This window comes from Setaria viridis, chromosome 2 (genome assembly GCF_005286985.2).
Source record: "Setaria viridis chromosome 2, Setaria_viridis_v4.0, whole genome shotgun sequence".
Classification (NCBI taxonomy): domain Eukaryota; kingdom Viridiplantae; phylum Streptophyta; class Magnoliopsida; order Poales; family Poaceae; genus Setaria; species Setaria viridis.
Window position 1 is genome coordinate 11,620,167 of NC_048264.2, and position 22,820 is coordinate 11,642,986.

At 48.4% G+C, this 22,820-nt stretch overlaps 2 protein-coding genes across 2 annotated transcripts; both read left to right on the plus strand.

Annotated features, from left to right (window-relative positions):
- The first annotated feature begins 458 nt into the window (after positions 1–458).
- On the plus strand, positions 459–5,272 carry LOC117843281 (homeobox-leucine zipper protein ROC6). Its single transcript, XM_072291796.1, has 9 exons — positions 459–1,530; positions 2,037–2,272; positions 2,358–2,475; positions 2,630–3,172; positions 3,223–3,345; positions 3,449–3,664; positions 3,787–3,961; positions 4,072–4,451; positions 4,638–5,272. The coding sequence occupies exons 2-9, from the start codon at positions 2,043–2,045 to the stop codon at positions 5,034–5,036; spliced, it is 2,184 nt and encodes a 727-aa protein (XP_072147897.1). The 5' UTR covers positions 459–1,530; positions 2,037–2,042; the 3' UTR covers positions 5,037–5,272.
- A 1,577-nt stretch (positions 5,273–6,849) lies between these two features.
- Positions 6,850–10,564, plus strand: LOC117845866 (thaumatin-like protein 1b). The gene is made up of 2 exons (XM_034726946.2): positions 6,850–7,086; positions 9,680–10,564. Exons 1-2 carry the CDS (start codon positions 7,011–7,013, stop codon positions 10,435–10,437), a joined length of 834 nt encoding a protein of 277 aa, XP_034582837.1. The 5' UTR covers positions 6,850–7,010; the 3' UTR covers positions 10,438–10,564.
- Positions 10,565–22,820: the final 12,256 nt, after the last annotated feature.

Genomic DNA, 22,820 nt, shown 5'->3' on the forward strand with positions numbered 1-22,820 from the left:
ATTGGTAGTGTTCTGCATAACTAGTTCGTGTCTCCTCTTTGCACAGAGTATCGCCGCATCGACACTATTTTTAGATTCTCATAATTCGAAGGTACATCGATCAAACTTTCTTTGATTTTTCTTTGTAGTTTCATGGTTTTCTCTGTGTGTGAGGAGCGGAAGAATTACTTTGCATAGAAAAGATTGCTTTCCTAGGTCATCCATGAGGACAAGAATTCTATGCATCACTGCTGCAAATCCAATCCCGTGTGAGCCCACCTGATAGATGCCATGTACCGCACCTTGTCAATCTTGACTGTGCCCTTTGATTTCTTACTCATCAATCATGTTATATATGTGAGGAGCAAGAAATCAAGGGGGTGGTTGAGATTGGCGAGATGGAAACGTGTCATCTATTAGGGTAGGACTGCATGAGGTTGAATCACGCAATAAATTGCTTCTTAGTATGCATGTTGAGCATCCAGAGAGGACCTAATGCTTAGGCCCCAAAAGCTTAAGGTATAATCAGATGTTATAGTTAAGCATTCCTATTAGCTTGTGATTGCTCCCTAATAACCGAGTCCGGTGTAGGCTGATGTTGTAGACTTGAGCATAATGCAGGCTGGGGATGGGCTCGGGGTGAACTTCTGACCTAAATTCCATGTTCCACGACCATCTCATGTGTGTTGTTGGGTCTCTTTTTGGATAGGCTCGTGCTTCCATTTCTTTTTAGTTCAAAAAATAAAATAAAAAATTTGGTTCGGGCTTGGGTCGGTTTGATTGTTTTCGAGCTCGTTGACGATTTTTGAAACCCGACCTTTCAAGAGTCACGGGCTGGGCCAAACCTGTCGGGCCGTTGGGCTGAGCCGGGCGGGCAAAAGATGCTCATGGGATGAGCCGGGCTGGCAAAAGAGCTGTGGCTGAAATGTGCCAGGAGGTGTTAATCAATAATCGTGAAAGAAACAGTTTACATATCCCGCCGCGGGGCTGTCTATTTATTTATTTTTTCAGGGTAAGCTATCCAGTTGTTACAGCCCACCAAGAATTGCCACTGCCCCTCCCTACAGGCCACAGCTGTTGCTGGCCTGGCCCAGGTAAGGTAACGAAATTTATAGACCATCCCCTAGCCCACGAGTGAACTCATACCAGGCCAAGAGATCGAGGGCCCACCCACACCAAGCTCCTTCACAGTACAGAGGAGCCAACCGGCAATTTCACTCGTCGTTCGTTCCCGAGCGCGTCGCTAATTCCTTCGATCCGAAGCTCCGAGCAGCAGTTGCGCCGCCGCTTAAACCCTAGCCGCCAGTAGCCATCCACGCTCCGGTGCTGTGCGCTGCTCCATTCGGCGGCGATCTCCGGCCTCCACGCATGGCTCCACATCCTGGGTGCTCCGATCCCTCCCGCTCCCGCATCGCCCACATCCCTCCGCGGCTCCGGCCACCTTTGTATGCCCCCCGGCTGCCTGCCTACTCGCCCAGCTGTGAGCACCGAGCAGTGAGGCAAACGCGATGTAGGCCAACATAAGATGCATTTACCCCTAGTTGGTACTTGGTACGTATGTAATTTATGAATTTTCCATTCATCATTCATGTGAGTTGTGAAAATACTATCAGAATTCCAATGTGTAGTGGTACTGCGTCCACAGCCTCTTCACAGCAATCGAAATGCGTGCATCAATTTTACGCACTAGTAATTGAGAATTGAGATAACTAGATATTTGGCCAAGCCATGTGTATTCCAGTAATTTTACGCACTAGTAATTGATTTATGTTTCTTTCTACTTTAAGTAGCTTGCAAAAGATTGAGATGGCAGTTAGTCTTTCACAACTTTGTGGGTACTATGTGTCATACATACCAATTGTTAAAGCACTGGGCAAGCTTTCTCAAGCAGTTTGTCCTCCAGAACTTTGTATATACAGTACATTTATTTGTTCTCTACTCGTGTGGCGTTAATGGGTATTTTTTACTATAGGCACCATAGTTCTCCAAAGATTCTACCATTTATTCTACACTATTTCATTTCTCACTGCTACTCCTTTCTTTTTTATGGTTACAAGGTCACCATGGAGAAAGGGGGTCAACAAGCCAATGAGAACCGACATTGTCTGGACTTCGGAAATGACCCCTCCCATAAGCTATGGAACAACCAGGAGGATGCAATTGAGGACCGCTTGGGAGATGAGGGCTATGCCCACACTGATCCTGAAGATGAGGACTATGTTCCTGAGTGCAAGCCCTCAAAGCCTGTTAAGCGCAAGCGCCTCACACCACAGCAGACTCAAGAACTCATGGCGTAAGACAATGCAAATGAAAGTGAATCATCCACTATCTTTTGGTATGAAGAATGCCTGTGCTTATCTGCTTCTAATCTTATGCAGTGTGTATGGCACGTGTACTCACCCAGATGCCGAGAAACTGGAGGCACTTGGCACAAAGATTGGTTTGGAGCCATGTCGGGTGAAGGTCTGGTTCCAAAACAGACGCCCTCAAATGAAGGTAGCATACCTTTCTACCCACCATCTCACATTGATGTTATAGCGTCTTTTTCGTGCATAGACAGCTCCCATAAATCTTGTTCCAAGGTCCTTTGTGCCAAAGTTCATGTTGCCTTTTGAATAGAATTTCTGTTTCTTCAAATTAATGTTTGCAGAAGAAGGCTCAGGTGGAGCAAAACAAACTGATTCAGCAAGAGAATGCTTCACTGCTGGCTGAGAACCAATCACTCCGTCAGGCCATGCTGATTCAGTCATGCATCACATGTGGTGGCAAGACACTGCCCTCCGATCCATTGGCAGAGAAGCAGCGCTTGCTCATCGAGAATACAAGGCTCCAGGATGAATGTCTGCGTGCTTCTGTTGTCCACGGCAAGATTATCCACACTTCTGCTTTCACAAAACCCGCGCCGTGGATCATCAGCAGCGGAGTTGATCGTGAAGCACTTCGCCGTCACGCAGATACATCTATGGAGCAGTTTCTGGTGCTCGCAACCAAGGGGGAGCCGATGTGGCTACCTACCACTGACAGTGAGATGCTTAACTATGAGTACGGAGCCAGAATGTCTCCGTGCTTGTTTGGGCTCCGCCCCGAGGGGTTTGTCGTGGAGGCAACCAGGGACACTGCCATGGTTTGGGGCACTGCTACTGACCTCATTGGCATCCTGATGGACACGGTACGTATCTGCTCCATTTTTCCGGTAACACACTTTGGGTTCTCATGTGTACTATATATATGTGTCCTTGTGCGTATGTCTTTGTCGTTTTACAGGCTCGCTGGTCTGAGACGTTTCCAGGGGTCGTGGCAAGTGTGGTAGCTGGTGATTTTGTATCCACTGGCATTTTTGCTTCATGCGATGGGCAGATTCAGCTGGTGAGTACACATGCATTCATATATCAGTATTCTGTAGTTCAATGGTCAATCGTGATTGAACATCCATGACTAACGAGAGCACAATTGATTGAGTGGCCTGTAGATGAATGCCGAGCTGTGGGTGCAGTCACCACGTGTGCCAAACTGCACCGTGAACATTTTGAGGTTTAGCAAACTGGTTGATGAGAAGCAATGGGCTGTGATGGACGTTTCTGTTGATGGCATCCTTGGACGGGAAGTGACACCAGCTAGGTATATGGGCTGCAGGCTGCTTCCATCTGGCTGCCTAATTAAGGACCTGAGCAATGGATACTGCAAGGTACTGTTATTGAATTTCACAATCATTGGGTAGCTTAAGAAACATGTGACGTTCATAGTTATTTGTGTATTTGTTGCACATTGAGGCTCTGCGTTCACAACATTGGACTATATATATTCCAGGTCACATGGATTGTGCATGTGGAGTACGATGAGACCACCGTGCCAATGATGTTTAAACCACTATTCCTCACCGGACAAGCCCTGGGTGCGCGCCGCTGGCTCGCTTCACTCCAGAGGCAGCGTGAATATGCCGCTGCTTTGCACTCCAGCCGTGATCTAGGCAACAACAACACAGGTTAGTCAACAGCAACGTAGCAGGTGGAGAAGGAATATGCTTTTGTATCCACATTTTATGATCAGTTTTTTGGTTTGTTTCATTCTGTAAATTGTGCATGGCTGCAACAGGTATCCTAAAGCTGGCGCAGCAGATGATGGCAAGCTTCTACACGGCTGTCTCTGGGCCTGTCACTCAGACTCAGGCAACGAGCAACATCAACGAGTGGTTTGGCAGCATGGGTACTGGCGTTGAGAGGCCTGATGCACCTGTACGCATGGTGACCTGGAGAAAAGCTGGCACTGCATCTGGAGAACCCGCCGACTTGGTTCTTAGTGCCACCACCACGCTGTGGCTACCCAGCACTCCACCTGAGCACGTGTTCGACTATCTCCGCAATGAGAAGCTCCGTGGCGAGTGGGATATGCTCACCATTGACACCGCAGTGAAGGAGTTAGGCTACATTGCCACGGGCCACCCTGGCAATGTCGTGTCTGTCCTCTGCTCCAATGTGAGTGCGCTTTTTTTTATATATTTCCGACCCTTCCATCTTGATAAATCAGCGCCAATAAAATTGGTTTGGAACATGATTAGAGAAATTCACTAGAAATAAACTTTGTTGAATCACTTTTAGTCATCGAAGTGCATTCCATTTGTTTATTCAAACAGTAAATCATATTGTTCATTTTTCTTGCAGATCACTGATGGAACGAAAAACAAGATGTTGATCCTGCAGGAGGCACGCACGGACGTGTCAGGCTCCCTGGTGGTGTACGCTCCTATTAGAGAGAACACCATGCATGCTGTCATGAACAGTGGTAACAACACCTTTGTCTCCTTCCTGCCATCTGGATTTGCCATCCTCCCAGATGGCCACGGCAAAGCTAGCCAAGCTCTGGTCACTGCTGCAAGCACCTCCAGAGCTCCCGTCTGTCGCCACAATAACACCGAGGGGTCTCTTCTAACCATGGCCTACCAGGTACTGCTGCCTGACAATCTCACCGCAGGGGCCATGGATGATGTTGGAAAGCTGATCTGCCATGCGATAAACAAAATCAAGACTGCCGTCAAGGCTGACATCATCCTCCCAGCTTGATGAGCGGAATCGCCTGGGGTGAGGTGGGATGGCCATCTGCAGTGGAATGGACTAGAGGAGTCAATCGTGCTCTAGGGTTTGCACCGGGTTTAGGGTTTCGGATAGACCACCCCGTAAATGCTGCTTTACTGTTTCTCAGAACTTCATCATCATTTTTATTTTCAGCCATACTTATGGATTTTGGGTCCCGTTCTCATGGATTTATGTCAATTTAATCAATTCACATGATGTTAGAATGGATTGTGATAAAGTTTTCTTCTTATACCAATCTTTTATCTTGCTTGCAAATTTGGCATATTATGTTGTGATTTAGTCACAATTTCTCAATTTGCAGTTTGTTTGACGTTACAACTCGTAGTGATTGTAGTTTTTCTTCTGGTCAAGAACAGGATCAGTATCCAACAAGTCAAATAGTATAGTAGCTTTGCTCTGTAATTTTCGAAACTTTAGGTGATTAAAAATTAGCTTGGCTGTTCTGGTGATATTCATTCGATGGTCCACTCGAACATTTAGTGCAAATCTTTCTTAGACCTGCAATATTTATGGTACCACAGGATAGATTAGCATGGCTCATCCTTTCCTGAGTATATAGTACCCCAAAATAAAATTAAAAAAAATACACAGCTCGGTTCCTCTATCTTCTTCCAGTCAACCAGATTGGAGTCCCATCTATGAGTGATCAGTCCATGGACTCATTTCTGCTACACAATCTACTTTGCAGGCCAGGCCTCAGTGGACTGCATATTGGTTACCTTTTTGGTTGGCTAAATGAGAGCACGTTGCGATGCAGAAATGTGTTTCTTAATTCCTGCTGCCCTCACCGCCTCTCTTCCAGAAACCTACAAGGACTTCCTGTGCAGCCCCGACGGCTTTGCTGTTTTATGCGCTGGAATTGGACAAATGTTTGCACTTAGTGATGTATACATTTGCACTCATACTGCTTCACTACTTGTGCAGTCCCGTCCCGTAGGTGTTTCGTCATATAGGTGTGCTGAAAATGGATGGTTTTCATAGTGATCTTAATGCTGAATACATTTCCTTTCTCCTTCGTTACCGAATCAAATCGCCGAATATAATTCTTGTGCGCACCCGGCCGAACTCTGAGCGTGAAGAGTTGTCGATCAAACAGCTGTTGTTCTCGGCTGGTGTCCACACCACCATTGGCAGGAAGAGCAAAACATGGGTTGGTTGTATGGATCATGGCAATGGCAGGGTAAAAGAAACTTAATTAGCTTCAATTAACCCACTCTCCTGTATCTCTATGTTTTCGATAAAGAGGTTTGAGATGCCATCAACTCTCTCGTGACATCACAACAAGGATTTCTGTACGTTGGGCATCTCTGTTGATTTAAGAACTTGGCTGTGATCGATTTTGTCATGCTTCTCATGACTCTTTATCCAATGCGTGTGTTATGTTCACACAGTTTTTTTAGATAATGGCCATTGTTCACACATGACACATCTATGGGCTCCATCAAACTGAGAGTCTGAGACACGGTTAGGTGGACGGTATTGCCATGAAAAGAAGTCATGCAGGCTTGACTCATTGGGCGCCTAATACGCGTCCTATGCTGGCAAGTTACTGACAAAGAGAGAGTAGCGTCCATGCTACTAGATACCAGCATTATTTAGCTTCAACGACATGCGTGTACGCTAAAACATGTGCCCTCCATATGGCAATCAGTGAACGCACCCGCCGCATCCAGCCACAACAAACCGACATGTATTCTCGCAAAAAAAAAACCCACATGTGTATATAGCCTGGTGATATTGGGCCTGTTCGCTTCAGCTTATAAGCCGGCTGAAAAGCTGAAACAGCTGATTTGTTGAGAGGAAAACACTGTTTGGTGGCTGATAAGCCGACTGAATAAGCTGAAGCGAACGGGCCGATTCTCTTCACAAACACAACTCCAATCCCAAGGCAGAAGGCACCTGGTAGAGAGACTGTGCGTGGAGGAGGAGCACTCGTTGAGGATGGCCATGGCCACTGGAGGTGTGCCGGATCTCCGTCTGATCGTATTCTTGGTCTTCCTCCTTAGTACATCACACGGTAAGCATACTCACGTCTACAACATACTCACTCCATCCCAAAGTATAGGTCGTTTTGGCTTTTTTACATTCATAAATTTTACTATACACTTAGATATACACTATATCCACATGCATAGTCAAAGCTATGAATCTGGAAAAATTAAAACAAACTATAATTTAAGACGGAGGGAGCACTTCTTTCTTTTTTTTCCTTTTTTGAGTTTTTACAGATTTAACATACTTTTGATGCAGTAGGAAAGATGACTTCTTCTCATGCATTCCTAATTCCCAGCTTCCTTTCTATGTATGTTTCCTAGAGATAGTACTTCTGATTCGTGCTCTATAGGCACCCTAACAAATTAAACAACTGAAGTAACATTCCGAAAACTTATAAATTTGAAATTTGTATCAAGCGCGTGAGGATGGAATAAAATGTAGAGCCGTAGGCTACATATTAGTGGTACATTTCAATACTTCGCTAACTTACTAAACAGTAATGTCCTTGCTTCTGATTTTATGACCATATATAAGTTTTTTTTTCGAAGTATACAAGTATTTCCTCCAGAGTTGAAACACGTTCTACACAGCTAGTTGGAGACCAATAGTTCGATTCCAACCGACATATTGGGATTCTGTTATCAAGTTTCTGGTCGTCAATTCAGAAAAAAGGAGCACTATAAAAACCTAGTCCTTTCAAACTAATTGTGTTTATATGCGTACAGCATCTTTTTAGGGGTTTCAAAAAATCCCATCATGTTTTTTCAATATCACTCCTATAGATAAATTCTTTAGTTTCTGAGGCATTTTTTGCTTGCTTTGATAACACCAAATATATAGTGGTCTACTTTTAAAAAAAACATAGGATACTCTTATTCATATGTTTAATTGTTTATGTACATGTATGCAAATTGGAGAGACTCGTAATTCCATTTCATGTTTTTTAGAGAGAGAGAGAGAGAGAGAGAGAGAGAGAGTTTGTTGGTTGTTGCAGCCGCCGTTTCATAGTTGTAATAATGCACCCTCAACTATAATTGGAAAGAAAAATCTCGCCTTTCACACAGTAGTTGATTCTACATGCGAAATATTACCCGGTTTACTGTCCATGAATATAGTTAAATGTAAAAAGTTTCAATCTCACCTATATTGTTGAAGAGATGCAGTCACTAGTTCAGGGATGTGCCTACTGAGATAGTACCTACATATAGTAAGTATCACCAACTTTATTTTCGATCAAAAGTTAAAACTTTCTAAGAACTGAATTCAAGGCTTTGGCTTTCTACTTGGGAGATTCAAAACTATAACTCGAAAACAATTCTCATCTTAGAAAACTGACTTTCTGTTAAGCCAACTGCATCTCAATAAATTTGGTGGAAGTTCTACTTGAGAAATAGAGTAAAATGCACCGCCGGCCCTTGAACTTGGCAACCAGTGTCATCTAGTCTCCAAACTTCCAAAATGCACATCTGAATTTCCAAACTTGCTAATTGGTTCACGCAGAGTCCAAACCACCGTTACCCTGGTTAAACTGCCCAAGTAGCATGGTGATTGGGCATTGACGTGGACCTGACATGTGGGACCCACATGTCAGTCCACCGTCTTCCCTTTTCCTCACCTTTATCCTCTTTCTCACCGACATCACCTCCAATGACCATAGTGACATGTGTGCCGCCCATCCCCAGCCCCTCACCCGCCCGCATCTCTTCCCCGGGCACGCAAGTGCCACGCCACCGCCGCCTCCCTTGGCCCTCAGGCGCCGTGCGTCTGCATCCTTCATGCGGTGCCCTTCCACCTTGCGTTAGAACCTAACCTGGCTGAGCCCATCCCCAAGCCGCCGCCGACACCCGGGACCCTATCCCGCTGCTGCTTCGCCATGCCGCCTACCAAGGAGCAAAGGTCGATCTGGCCGATGTTCATGGCAGTTTTGTGAAAAGCCCCCCTAAAATCCCCCCAAATTCAAAACCTAAAATGTGTCTGGTAGATCTTGCAGAAAACCCCCCTTGAAGAATATGGAAGCTAGCTAGGGACAAGGAGCCAATATGCGAGCCCCGGATGCATCAGCAAACAAATGGATGATTTAACATGATTAACGATGATTTGAACCTCAAATGAACCGATTAGCAAGTTGAAGATGGGGATGTGCATTTTGAGAGTTTGGAAACCTAGATGGCACACCAAGCCAAGTTTGAGGTCCGACTGTGCATTTTACTCTGAGAAATAAAAGATACAACTTTTGTCGTCAGACTTTCAACTCGAAAAAAAGTGGAACCCACCATCAACGAAAAGTATATATTGGGAAACACAACAACATACTATATCTCTGCGAGCATGAATGTGTAAAGTTCATGCCTAAAAGGTCAGGATGATACATATAAAAAGCCCTTCAATTCTTATGTTTTAAGAAAATCAAAATCACCCATGTAGATGGCACCCTAGTTGTCCTTTTCAAGTAATCATGCATTCATGCTCCCATGAAACTAAACTGAATCTGCATTATTGATCTTATTGTTATTTGTTATTTGTTAATGAACTGCGGATGATCGGATCCATGAAATTTGTCTAACCGATATCTTCGATCTACATTTGTGGTCTTGTTCTTTCTTTGACACCGACAGGTGCGAAGGCGGTGCAGTTCACCTTCCGCAACAACTGCCCGGAGACCGTCTGGCCGGCGACGCTGACATCCAGCGGCCCCGCGTTCCCGACCACCGGCTTCGCCCTGGCGCCGGGCGCCTCCGTCTCCTTCCCCGGCGTGGGCGCCACGTGGTCGGGCCGGGTGTGGGGCCGCCACCGCTGCACCACCACCACCGGCGCGCGCTTCTCCTGCGAGTCCGGCGACTGCGGGACGGGGCAGGTCGCGTGCGGCGGCGCCGGCGGCGCCCCGCCGGCCACGCTGGCCGAGTTCACCCTCGGCGGCGGCGCGAACAAGGACTTCTACGACGTGAGCAACGTCGACGGCTTCAACCTGCCCGTGGACATCGAGCCCGCCGCGGCCGGCGATGGGCGCTGCCAGCGGACTTCGTGCCCGGCGGACATCAACCAGGTGTGCCCGGGCGAGCTGGCGGTGAGAGCGGCAGCGTCGTCGGCGAGGAACGGTGGCGATGCGGCGGTGGTGGGCTGCAAGAGCGCGTGTCTGGCGTTCGGCACCGACGAGTACTGCTGCCGCGGGCGGTTCGCGTCGCCGGCGACGTGCAAGCCGAGCGGGTACTCGAGGCTGTTCAAGGCGCAGTGCCCGCAGGCCTACAGCTACGCGTACGACGACAGGAGCAGCACCTTCACCTGCAATGGTAGCGTCGACTATCACGTCACCTTCTGCCCTGGCTCCGGCGCGACGAGGAGCCACGCCGTGCTGTCGCCCGACGGGAACAACTAGCTGTCTAGCTTATAGCTTGGAAACGGAGGGGTCACGTATTCATGTCGAATTGTCTGCTAGGTACAGATACACATGTGAGCAAGCTGAAAAGCTGTACATTTCAGTTCATTTTGTGTAAGGCATTGGAAAAGAGATGCATGTTCATTTTTTATGAAAATGACTATATTTATTTACCTGTTGTTTGATTTTCGAGAAAGAAATATGTGGAATTTTTTATTTTAATTCATCTTCTTTGTTTCCTTCGATGAGATTTTGGGTTAAGAATTGGGGTTAAGGTTTGATTTCAAAAGGTCACCAGCTAATGATCTGGCACGGCAACAAGACGGTGGCCGGTGGCCCATTTCTTCCATCCATCTCTCAAAACAACGTTTCATGGCCCATTTCTTACTGTAAATGAGTCTAGCTAATGTTGGGCGTGCTTCCACTTGAGGCATCATCCTCATCCATTCATCGATTAAAACATCCAAAGCTAGAGAAAGTGGGTCCACATACCCTCAAATTCCCCACTAATCCTGTATGGCTTCCAGTAGCCCGTTAGTTATATGACTTCCATTGTTTGAGATCCGTGTGAACAATTCTCATCCCTTGGATTCTCCTTTCCCCTTCAACCCTAGCCCTGCTCCTGTATGCGCCACCGCCTTCGACAGTGGCGGAGCTAAGGGGGGCCAGCGGGGGCCATGGGCCCCCCAACATGGCAAAAAGAATTTAACCCCCCTGCTATAGCGCTTGCAGTTTATGTGATCATGGACTAAAATATAGCTTAAATGGGCTTAGCAGCTGGATCCTTTTGTTTTGTTCGTAGTAGCCTGCTGCAGCCTGGAGACAATCACTCTGAGGGCTCCGAAGGAACTCGTCGTTTCATTTCAGTTCGGCACCTTCTGGTCTCCCCAATTTTCAAATCTCTAACCCTACCGGACAGGGCGATGAGCTCACGAGCAGGTGAGATCTTGCGTTACGTGAGACATCGACAAAATCTCAAGCCATCGACCATCGTCTCTCGGCTCTCGCGCGTCGGCCGTCAGGCTCACGATATCAACTGATCAAGAACTCAAATCCCGTGTCCTTTGCGGCTTCACGACGTGCAAGACCAAGACACAGCGGCCCCAAGGATCTTTGTTTTGTTTCTTGCAGTTTACACTGCCAAGGTAACTAGTGACACTTTGACACTTCATTGATAAATTTGTTTGGTTAATTTTACTTTGATTTAGTTCTTAGTCAATAGCTTGTAGATGCTAATTGAGCAATTATTTTTTGATAATCATGGTACTAAAAAGGAAGACACTTGATTCTTTTTAGTGTGCCTGACTGTGACAACCGGCCCCAAATCTCCCAAGTTAATCTTAATCCTAGCCCCTGATCATCTGTCTAGTTTGCCGCGCCTGAGTGTTCAACCTTCCGACCGGTCCCGACCCCTGAGACCCGACCCCTCCCCACTTGCTTCGGTTCCGACCCCGCCAAAAACCAGCCCGCCGTCGGATCCTTCTAAGTCTTTCCCAAACGTCCGTTCTATCTGACCAGTGGACCCGCGAGATCTTTTTCCCCCAGATCTTCCGCGACAGGCGCACTCGAGTTGCATGCCCGCTTCAGAGTCTCCCCACCACGTGGCTCGTCTTCTCCGACGCCCGCTGCTCAGCCTCGTCTCTGACCCGCGACCGAATGGATTCTCGCGCCCCCTTCCCCAATGGCAGCGGAAGCCCCTCTACAACCTTTCTGCAGCGCCTCGCCTCCCGCTCCCATCATCACACCACCAGATCCCGGCCGCAGAGCCCGATGTCGCCCGTCTTTTTCGTCACTTCGAACACAGTCGCGCCGCCTGGTCGTCGCTACCCGACGATTCGTCCTCCGCCAATCCCAACCACGGCAGCGACATCTCCTTTCCCCGCCCTATCCGAAGCCGCCCGACAATCTGTTGCTCCGCGCTCGCCCGCGCGCCCGCGGCTGCCTGTCTTCTCACCTGTGCGCCCTCGATTCTAGCGCCGTTAACCCGGTCGTGTCCATCAAATCTACCGCACGACGACGCCCGCCTCCGCCAAATCTCAACCACCGGCATAAGGACGATGGACGGGGCAGGGTTTGGGTAACTCTTTGGTGGTTGGATGATCGCCCCGTCTGTCTATGAAAACTTGCTAAGGCCCGACAGTGGTGGTGTTCGTGATCAAGTGTTTGAAAGTACTAACCTCATACTTAGTATGGGATGAGGAAGCCTAGTACCGGATTGAACCTAGATGTGAGCGGTCGCCCCATTGTTCTTGGAACAGAGTTTCCCCTGCTGGTTGTCGCACGTGGTGGCAAGCGTGGTCCCAGAACGGCAGAGGCCGGGTCTGTGGAACCTTGCACCAAAGGAAATGAGCCCGACACGGGTTAGGGGATTGATGGGGAAGGCCGACACAGGAAGCGACCTCCGGGTGCGCGGATGTCGTGAGGTTAGGTTCACCACGCATGGTTAAAGAACTCGAATCGATTCGTCTGCCTCTCACAGTTTGAGATTGCTTGATCGCTATGTCACCCTGAGTAAATGAGGAATCTGATGATGACATAGTTTTGATGATATATCTACATATCTTGTTTGGTTCTATGATTGCTTAAAATAGGTTGCAAAACCTAGACCGGCTAATGAACTTAGAACCGGAGCTAAAACTTGAAAATAGGGTTTGACTTAGTGCTTTTGGCAGACAAACCCCTCAGCCAAAAAGCCCTGCATGTCTAGAATTGTGGAGTAGTTTTACTCCTGTCGGTTAAGTCTTGTTGAGCTTAGTAGCTCAGCCTTGTTGTGGCTCTTGTTTTTCAGGTGAAGTTGCTGCCCCTGACCCTTCTCCTGCTGGCACTTGGCCGCCCCAGCTCTCTCCGGGTTGGACGGTCAACTGGGATCCCTCCTCGGACGGCGAGGAGAGGGATCAGTGATGTCCCGGCTGGCCTCACCAGGACGTCCGACCCCGACGATTGCTTCCGCTAGTGTTTTACCTTCTGTGTTTTCCTGAAAATCCTGTAAAACTCCGATGTTCTCTTCGCAACTAAACTAAGTGGTTAATTTGTTAACTCGGTGGACTTGTTGTACTCTCTGAAACCGCTCACCTTCGTGTGAGTCTGCTAAAATGGTCCTGTTCAAGTGGTTAAATCAGAGGAAAATCCGACGGCACTTCGTATTTACTCGGCTTAGGCATGAGCGCGCGTGTCAGGCGGCTAAATCATGTTTAACCAAGTAGATCCGAAGTGGATCCGCCACACTGACGTACTTGAAAACCCTGAACAGATTGACGCCACTGTTCCTTGCTCTGACTCTAAGACAGATGAAGTTGCTAGTTGGCTTGCTGCACAGCAAGAGGAGGAAGAAAATGAAGAGGTTGCAGAGGAGATTCCAAGGCAATCACCATCTAAAGTTCAAAGAATCAATCCTGAAGGTGTTAGTGTCCTAGTAGTGGAAAAAGATCTAGGTTTACGTCAACAAATTTGGGATTATCCTCCTGATGAACAAGATCAAGTTGTCAAAGCGTACATGAAGGATGGTCCATACCAATTTCTTAAGGATGAGTACCCTTCTTCTGGTCCGAAGAAAAGCCCACGCAGATTTCAAGCTCATTGGTTCAAATCTTTCCCTTGGTTAGAGTACTCACCTACAAAAGATGCAGCCTTTTGCTTCCATGCGTTTTGTTTTCTAAAAAGCCAATTGGAAAAGTAGGATCAGATGCTTTCACAATGAAAGGGTTTAGAAGCTGGAAAAAAGTCAGTAATGGAAAACAATGTGCCTTCTTGACTCTCACATAGGAAAGGACTGTGGTTCAACTCATAAATACAATGTTCAATGTTACGAGAATTTGAAGAATAAGCCATGTCATATTGAGCAAGTCATTGAGAAGCAAACCGACGAAGATATCAAGAATAATAGGCTCCATCTTAAAGCATCAATTGATGCAATCCGATGGTTAGCTTTCCAGGCTTGTCCCTTCAGAGGACATGATGAATCCACTGACTCAAAGAACTAAGGTAACTTTCTTGAAATGGTAAAACTTCTAGCTCCTGGCAACAGACTGCTTCTTCCTCGGTGGTGGAGGAAGTGCAGCCTCTAGATCATCTTCAGCGGCACGCTTTGATGATCCAGAGGACAATCCAACCTTATCAGATGGTCAGGCCTTGATTTCAAAGCCCTCCGCAGCATCAGAATCAGAGCTACTGAAGGACTCGACTACTTCTTCTTCCCCCCTCCTCATCATCATCACTCTCCACGCTCGCTACCGTGTGGATGCAAGGAGTAGCTTCGCAAATATCTTCTGTTCCGGGACGAGGAGGAGCAGAGTAGTACAAATGTACATCTTCGTGCACAGACAAACAAGTTAGTACACTTGAATATTAACAAAATGAGTACTCAGGGGCTGCGGTCACGGATACTTACAGCTTTTGGTAGGTTGGCAGTGCGGAACTCTCGCACAATTGTGGGGATTTCACCCGCATTCTTGAACATATGCCTCAACCGCGCCATGACTTCATCTATGCTAAGTTCCTCGGGAGACATTCTTGATGGGTCACTAACTCCCGAGTACTCGTAAGCCCAGCGGCATCGCAGCTGTAAGGGCTGAGTTCGCCGCTTCATGAAGCTAAATGCCATCCTAACTCCAGTCAAACCTTCTTACTTCAGCTTGGATATCCTATCCAGGAGTTCAGGTAGTTGCAGACAGTCTCCATGGCTTGGCTCATCCAACCATCTGTTGTTCTAGGTTGGTGATGTCCAGTTAACTTGGGGAGCTTAGGGTCGTGGTTGCCGATATAGCACCACTTCTCCCAGGAATGTGAATCAATCCACTTGTAGTCTAGGTAGATGCTCTTGAGCTTCTCCCTTATTTGAATTCCAGCCCCTCTGACTACTTTAGTGTGCTCTCTCTTTGGCTACAACTTCACTCGGAAGAACTTCCAGAAAAGCTAGAAGTGGGGCTGGATCCCCAAGAAACCTTCGCACAAATGCACAAAAATAGCGGCATGCAGAACGCCATTGGGATTCAAATGTACAAGCTCCAACTTGTAATAATCCAATAAACCCCAGAAGAAGTCGGAGGCAGGTAATGCAAGACTGTGCTCAATGAAATGTGTAAAGATTACCGTCTCCTCCGGGTACTCCTCCAGTGGCCACGGGTTGTCGAAGGCAGGTCTCCAGTTGATGACATCTTTCTCTTGGAGAAGGTTGGCGGCTATCAACACCTTGATGTCTTCCTCTTTCAGTGATGATTGCTTCCAGGCACATGCAGGGGTCGGCAGCGCAGTTTGGTCCGTCTTCCCATACTTAGGGGCCGACAGTTGCAACTCCTTCTTCTTATCCGCCTTCTTCATCCCACCCTCAGTTGCCTTGGATCCAGCTGCCTTCTTCCCCATTCTCATTGTCATGAGTGCCTTGTTTCGTATACGCTCGGGGGCTGAGTGGTGGGGGACGGCGGCGCTAGCGCTCGGAGATCAGGCAGCAGTGGCACTAGGGCTATGGTGTGGAAGTTGAAAGAATAGATGACAAAGATAAAATGGAAGGGATGTTTGTCTCCGTTATTTATAACCGCGATGCAGTAATAGTAGTGGGATTAAAGGAATATTCTAGTTAATGGACCCGAAGATTACGCACCTGATTGGCCACTACCTCTATTTTCGGAAAAGATAAGGTTACTGTTTAGAGATGGTCGTGTTGACCAAAGGTTGACCCTTATACCCACAAAACTAGTCGGTAAAAGGCTCGAGGGCTGCGTGCCACGTGCCATCGGAAAAAGTTTTTTCTCTTAATTTTAAAGGGAAAATGATGCAAATTACAGATTGACCCTCAGCCTGATTGTTCGATTCAACCTAAGGCTCAGGGCTACTCCATATGGAGTGCAACGACTTCCATATAAAAGTTCAAGTTTGAAGGATCCGAGACCAAGTTAAATGAGATTTGAGCAAATTCTAACCGCATGGTAGTACTCTCGTATCTTTGAAGACTCAACCCGATGAAGTACTTGAAGAGCACCAAAACTAGTGGGTGAAGCCTACAAAAGTACTGAGAACTGCTACATTTAACTAAAAAGTACTCGGGGGCTTCTCATACATACATCTATGGGCCCACCAAAAGGTTTCAACAGTCCTAGATACAGAACTGGACACCAAGACATATCTGATATGGAGGCTATGGCGCAGGACAACGTAGTCTACATGGCAAGACAGGAACTAGTCGAGAATTAGGAAAAGTACTCGTAGCAATCAGAGTAGGAGTTGCCTAGTCGAACCCGACTAGTATTCTTGTAAATCAACCAACCTGTAACCCTACCTTCGGCAATATAAGGTGAGGCAGGGACCTGTAACGCCCGTAAAAATCTACCAATTAAATCACTCGTTAAAAATGCATTCCAAAATTTTTCCGACCGCTGAGCTCCGTCAAATCTTTTCCCTTCAGTCGGACCCGTCGTTCTGGCCCAACTCGTCAACCCTCTTTTTCCGTCCCCGTGATTTTCGCCGCGTGCCCATCAAGTCCATCACGCGTGCCGTCGAATCCCGCAATCCCCGCCACCTTTTCCCCCTCCCTTTTCTCCCTTCTCTTTCCTTCTTTCTTTTCCCTCCTCTTTCTTTCCCTTTTCCTTTTCCTTCTCTTTCTTCCTTCTCTTCCCTCCTCCTCCTCCTTCTCTCTCTCCTTTCTTTTCCCTGCCGCACCTTTTTCCACTGGCGCCTGGCACCCCCCTGCCTGGCACGTGCGCCGAGGCGCTCGGGGCGCGCGTGGCCCAGCGCTGGGCCGCGCGCCCGCGCCCGCGCCGTCCCACGCCTGTGCCGTGCCCGCCACCGCGCCCGCCGCCCGCGTCGCCGCCGCGCCGCGCCATGCCGCCCGTGCCGCGCCCGCTCGCGCCTTGGCGTCTAGTGCTTGGCCGGGTGCGTCGCGTTGTGTCGCCGGTCGCCGGTCGCCACTCCTGTGCCCTCGTCGACCACGCCGCCATGCCGTCCACGAGCTTCACCACCCCGCCACGCCACCGGCCAAAGGTCCGGCCGCCATCATTGCCTCGGCCTTCGCCCGCCCGTGCGCCGCCTATAAAGGGGGGAGCCGAGCCCTGCACCTCCACACCATCACCACGAGCACCTTGCCTACCTCCACCACCGCCACCAGAACACTGTCGGCGCCCCTTCCTTCTCCCCCGCGACCGGCCAAGGTGAGGGCCAAAATGGGCCCCCACACCCTCCTCTTCCTCACCTACCGCTCGGCCTCGCCGCCGGCGAGCCCGGCCGACCGGCCCACCGCCGGCCATCCCTTCCTCCACCTCCTGTTGTCTCCAGGAAGAAGAAAGGGATAAATCCCTCTCCTCGCGATCCAACCCACCAGTTTCCCTTATTCGCGAACAAGTCCTCCCACCATTCCAAAAATAATTACAGATAGGCCCCTGCTCTCGCGGTTCAGTCCTAAACCTCATTTTAAAGCCCCTAATACTCCTTTAACCCGTCATTTCATGCGCCAAACTCCCTCCAATCGATCCCAAATTCGACCACGGCCTCCTCTCCTATATTTGCGCCAAGGCATATCCAAAGTTTATGAAAATACCCTTCCTACCTATTTTCCGTTCATACTTCCTGTTCAGAGCTCAACGGGTAAAATCTTTTTCCTTTTTATTTATTGTGTGCTCGTTTGTGTGTGCCGTAGATCGCGGAGCATCCGAGGAGGAGCGCGAGGAGGAGTTCGACCGCGAGCCCGAGCCCGAGGACCAATACCACGAGCAGGAGCTCCCGGAAGGCTTTGAGAACGGCAAGTCCAATCTCACCCTTGATGCATATTTAATACCCAGTTTTTCAGACACAACCTATTGGCCTGTTTTATAAAATGCATGTTGTTTTATCGCAAGACATGGTTGGATAGCCACCCCTTGATTGTTATGATTATTCCTTGTTGTCCCATATTTATCTCTAAATATGAGTTGCTCTGTTTAGATGATAAATACTGCTAGAATGCTTAGGAACTCATTATCCAAATTCAATCATGACTACATCTATTTATTCGGTAAATAAAGGTGTGAGTGTGTTCAACTGAGGTGTTGGGTTTTCGGGTGTAAAGAGAAGTGGTGGATGAGATGGATGGGCGTTTCTCGTGTGGAATGCCGGGTTGTTGGGCTCGTACCTTAGTGGTTGAGCAGAGTTGGGAGATATCCATCTTGTCATGGCTAAGGACCGAGTTGATGTGTCATCCTGCCTAATTCCATCATCGTGCAACCACTCGACCGTTGTATGGGTAACGGCTTAGCATAAACCCCACTAGCTAAACTGCTAGGCTCCAGGTGTGCTGGTGAGCAACGGGAGCCCTTGGAAAAGGACTAAGCTCTTGGTGACTTAGGTCCCGGTTTCGGCCCCGTGGATGGGTTGCTAACCCCTTGGGTGCTTCCGTGTTGACTAGTCAGTGTTGGCTAAGGTGGGTAATGGCTTTGTTAGGATCCGTACTGTCACTAAGGTGATCGTGTTACGGTACCCTACTTGTGGGAAAAGTGTACAACCTCTGCAGAGTTAAAACCTATCCGGGTAGCCGTGTCCACGGCATTGGACGAGTTACGGCTCGGTCACACAACTAGCTTTTGGGGGATGACTGGTATTTACGGTGTGTGTGGGTGTGTGGAATTTTGGAAGTGTCCGGCAGTTGTGCCGTGCGCTACGGCGGACGGGGAGTCCGGTAGCGATAAAACTTGGATCCTTTGTGTAGGATCAACCCCACTTGATATATCGTTTATTAAGAAAATGTTTTCATGAAACTTCTTTAAAATGAAACCCTGCATATGTCGAAAATTCAGCTTTATTGCAAATAAACCATAGCTATATCCTTGTTGATTCATATGCATATTCTTGTTGTATCCCCCTCCGTGGATGGGGTTGGACTTGTTGAGTACTTTTGTACTCACCCTTGTGTTGTTGCTTCAGAGGAGGATCCGGACTTCGTCGCCGAGGACTTCGAGTAGGAGGTTGCGTCTGCACCCAACGTTGCCTGCGGTGTTGGCCCTTTTACAGGATGCTTCCGCTGACGCATAGTTCCGATTGCAGCCCGGAGTCCGACTGGACTGCAACTTGGATTTGTATTGTTATCGCTTTAGTCTTGCTTTGGGTGTGGCTTGCCCGCCCGCTCCTTCGGGAGTTGTACGGTTTCTGAACTATCTGTTGAATAAATGTGTTATCAGCCTCCTGGGACTGATAATTGGATCACATTTAGTCTCTACTTATGTGGGGACGCTTCAGGACCCCCTCCAACACAATTCAATTCAACCAACACATAGGATGTAGGATATTACGCAATCTAGCAGCCCGAACCTATCTAAATCATATATCTGTGTCCATCTTCAAGTTCCTGATCTCGGCGAGCCCCACTAACCAAAACACTACCTCGAGCAGCACCCTCAGTAGGTTGCCGGGTTAAAACACCGACACTCTATGCTTATTTTTAGTTTTTGTTGTTCATGTGTTCCCGGATAGGTTGTTGGCGGCTCATGGAGCTTGGGAGTCGCCCTCTCGCTGTCGCCACAGCTGTTGTTGCCGTCTTCCTCGTCGGTGTCATCAGTGGTGTCCTCTTGGTAAGTTTGAATAAATCCAAGTTCCTCCTTCATCCCCAAGCATATCTCTTCCCCCTCGCATCCACCCCCCATCGTCGAGATCTGTTCTCCGCTCTCCTCGATTTGGCCGTGGTTTTGGCTCTGGTTGCAGTGCTTGCAGTTGCTTTGGCTGCCTGCGATGCGCTTGCTGCTGGTTCTGACCGGGTTCAGGTCGATTTCACCACCTCCGCCTTCACTGCCATCCCACCCCCAAGATCCAAAGGAGTAGTTTATTTGCTTCTTGTCTTCTTCAGTTCCTTGTAGATCTCCATTGTCCGTCAGGTTGCAAGCCATCCACCGGCTTTATAGGCGTCGTTCATCTTCCTGCCGATGACGGATTCAACTTCATCCTCGGTTCGCCGGCGGTGCTCTTCAACCACCTCGTCTGCATCCACTTCAAGCCTCTGTTGTGAGGCTCTTCCGCAATGGCCCCAAGCATCTTTCATGGGTCCTGATGGACGTCGATGCCTCTGGTGGCCATCGCCGGCGATCTTCTCGACGGCGGCAACGGTGCTAGTCTGCAGGCGACGCGTGGCCAGCTCCGTCGTCTTTGTTACGACGCGTGTAGGTGTGCGTGTCCCCCTTGGGGACTGGGTTGTTATTGGCTCCTCTGTGGAGGGCCTCTTTGTAAAACTGCTGCTCTTTTAATATAACGTATGCTTATTATAAAAAAAATATGTACATGCCCAAACCAAAAAAAAACGAGAATAAACATAGTAGCTATTTTTTCAAAAAAAGGGAACCACTAATGCCATTCAATGCGTACATGCCCAACAAAAACTGAGAACAAACTTGGGATGCCGTGGCAAAACATCCATTTGCTTGATCTTGGCATTGGTCTGCCCTAGTGTAAACAACTAGCTTCATGATAACTCATTTTCCGTTTTCAGGTTATAGTATCAACTCTTCTTCTTTTTTTCTTGAGGTCGAGAGCACGTTGTGTAAATAATTATCCACTAACATATATAATAATATTAGATCTTTCAAAGACTTGTGCAGATTTGTTTTTGCCAAGCATGCTATACATTCTTGGCTTGTTGCATATGCACTCTGAACAAGTTGAAGCTGACAAGGCACCTTTCAGCTGTGTTCAGCATACAATGCAGACACAGCACGCAATAGGTGCAGACATGATCACATGACAAGGGCAGCTCACAGCCGGCAGCCGGCAAACGTGTGCCTGCCAGATTCTAATCGCAAGCTGTCCAACGACGCGTTGCCACTTTCAACTGAAAGAAGCGTTCATCCACTCGTGCAAGAAAGCATGAGGCTTGCAAAGCTGAAAGTAGAACTGCAAGCAGCGTTCAGGAGAAGAAACAATCAAAAGGAGGCGCAGCAAGGTGGGGTTTAGAATTTGTTGCCAAATGTTTAAATTGTTTTTCTTTGTTCTGAGTGAAATAAAAAAAAGACACTAGCAATCCTATAAGAGGCAACTAAGGGGTGTTTGGGCTCTAGAGTCCCGACACATCGGATGTTTAGATACTAATTAGGAGTATTAAATATAGTCTAATTACAAAACTAATTACACATATGGAGTCTAATTCGTGAGACGGTTCTATTAAACCTAATTAGTCCATGATTTGACAATGTGGTGCTACGGTAACCATTTGCTAATGATGGATTAATTAGATTTAATATATTTGTCTCGCGAATTAGCCTAAAAATTCTGCAATTAGTTTTATAATTAATTCATGTTTAGTCATCATAATTAGGATCGAACATATAACGTGATAGGACTAAATACCCTCTAAACAAAGGGCCCTCTCCATATAGGAGTACACGGAGACCCCATGGCCCACACACGTGACCAGCCATCCGCCTCGCGCAACGCCTTATCCTCTTCGGCTCTTCGTCCTCCTTGCGACCGCCGCGTCTCGTCTTCCCCCGCGACTCCCGCTGGCCAAACTCGCCCGCCAGCCCCACACCACCAGCCTCCGCCTCGCCGGCGCCGGCGAGGACCGCCCTGCTCCTGCCCTTCCCCTTCTCCTCACAAGCCTCAAATCCCCCGCCTCCCCCGCCGCCCCTCCCGGCTCCGGCGACGCCATCGCCGCCGGATCCGCCACCCACGCGACCGCCGCCGCCGCTAACCACTACGACACCGACGCCCCCGCCATCGACCTGGCCCAACCGGCCTCCTCCACCACCGTGGCGGGCGCCGCCCGCCGTTCCGCCCACACACCACCACCACCGCCGGTCCGGCGGCCTCCCCGGCCATCCCTTTAGACCCGGCAGCTGCTGATCCCCCTCCCCAGCCCCAAACCCCCAACCCTAACCCCAACCCCAAACACTAACCCGAGTTGAGCTCGCCGGAGTGCTCGTCGGTGAAGAGGAAAAAGTGATTGGCCAATTTGTTACTTCGTTGGATCAATTTGTTACCTATCTGTTTTTCTTGCCAGTTTTGGATTCGATTTTTCCTCGTCTTCCTCGTATACTCCATATCGGGAGGGCTCTCGCGTTAAGCTGAAATCGAGAGCCCTCCCGATCCTATAATGTCAGACCATTGCAGTTTATTTTACTGTACTGGAATCTGTTGCCACGCACTGCTGCTACTTGTACGACCTTCAGATAAATAAGGATGTGGGAAAGAGCAACAATCCATTTGAAACTTGTAACCTATATCTTCACTTATGGCCGCATTTGTAAGAAACATCATGAAAAATTGAAATTCACGACACGTATGAAGGGACGGACGCATTTGTATCTCAAAACGTTTGAGAGGAGGTACAATACCTCAACGAAGGCAGGCACGTATAAAAACAAATGTCTACCTCAAATCATGTGCGGTTGTAACAAACTGAGACAAGCAACCCAAGAAATGAAGCAACAAGACACTGCAAG

Coding starts and splice junctions, on each gene's coding strand:
- LOC117843281 (XM_072291796.1), top strand. CDS start 2,043: ATGGAGAAAGGGGGTCAACAAGCCAATGAGAACCGACATTGTCTGGAC. Junction 3,962..4,071: donor TCTAGGCAACAACAACACAG/GTTAGTCAACAG, acceptor TGGCTGCAACAG/GTATCCTAAAGCTGGCGCAG. Junction 4,452..4,637: donor TGTCTGTCCTCTGCTCCAAT/GTGAGTGCGCTT, acceptor TTTTTCTTGCAG/ATCACTGATGGAACGAAAAA.
- LOC117845866 (XM_034726946.2), top strand. CDS start 7,011: ATGGCCATGGCCACTGGAGGTGTGCCGGATCTCCGTCTGATCGTATTC. Junction 7,087..9,679: donor CCTCCTTAGTACATCACACG/GTAAGCATACTC, acceptor TGACACCGACAG/GTGCGAAGGCGGTGCAGTTC.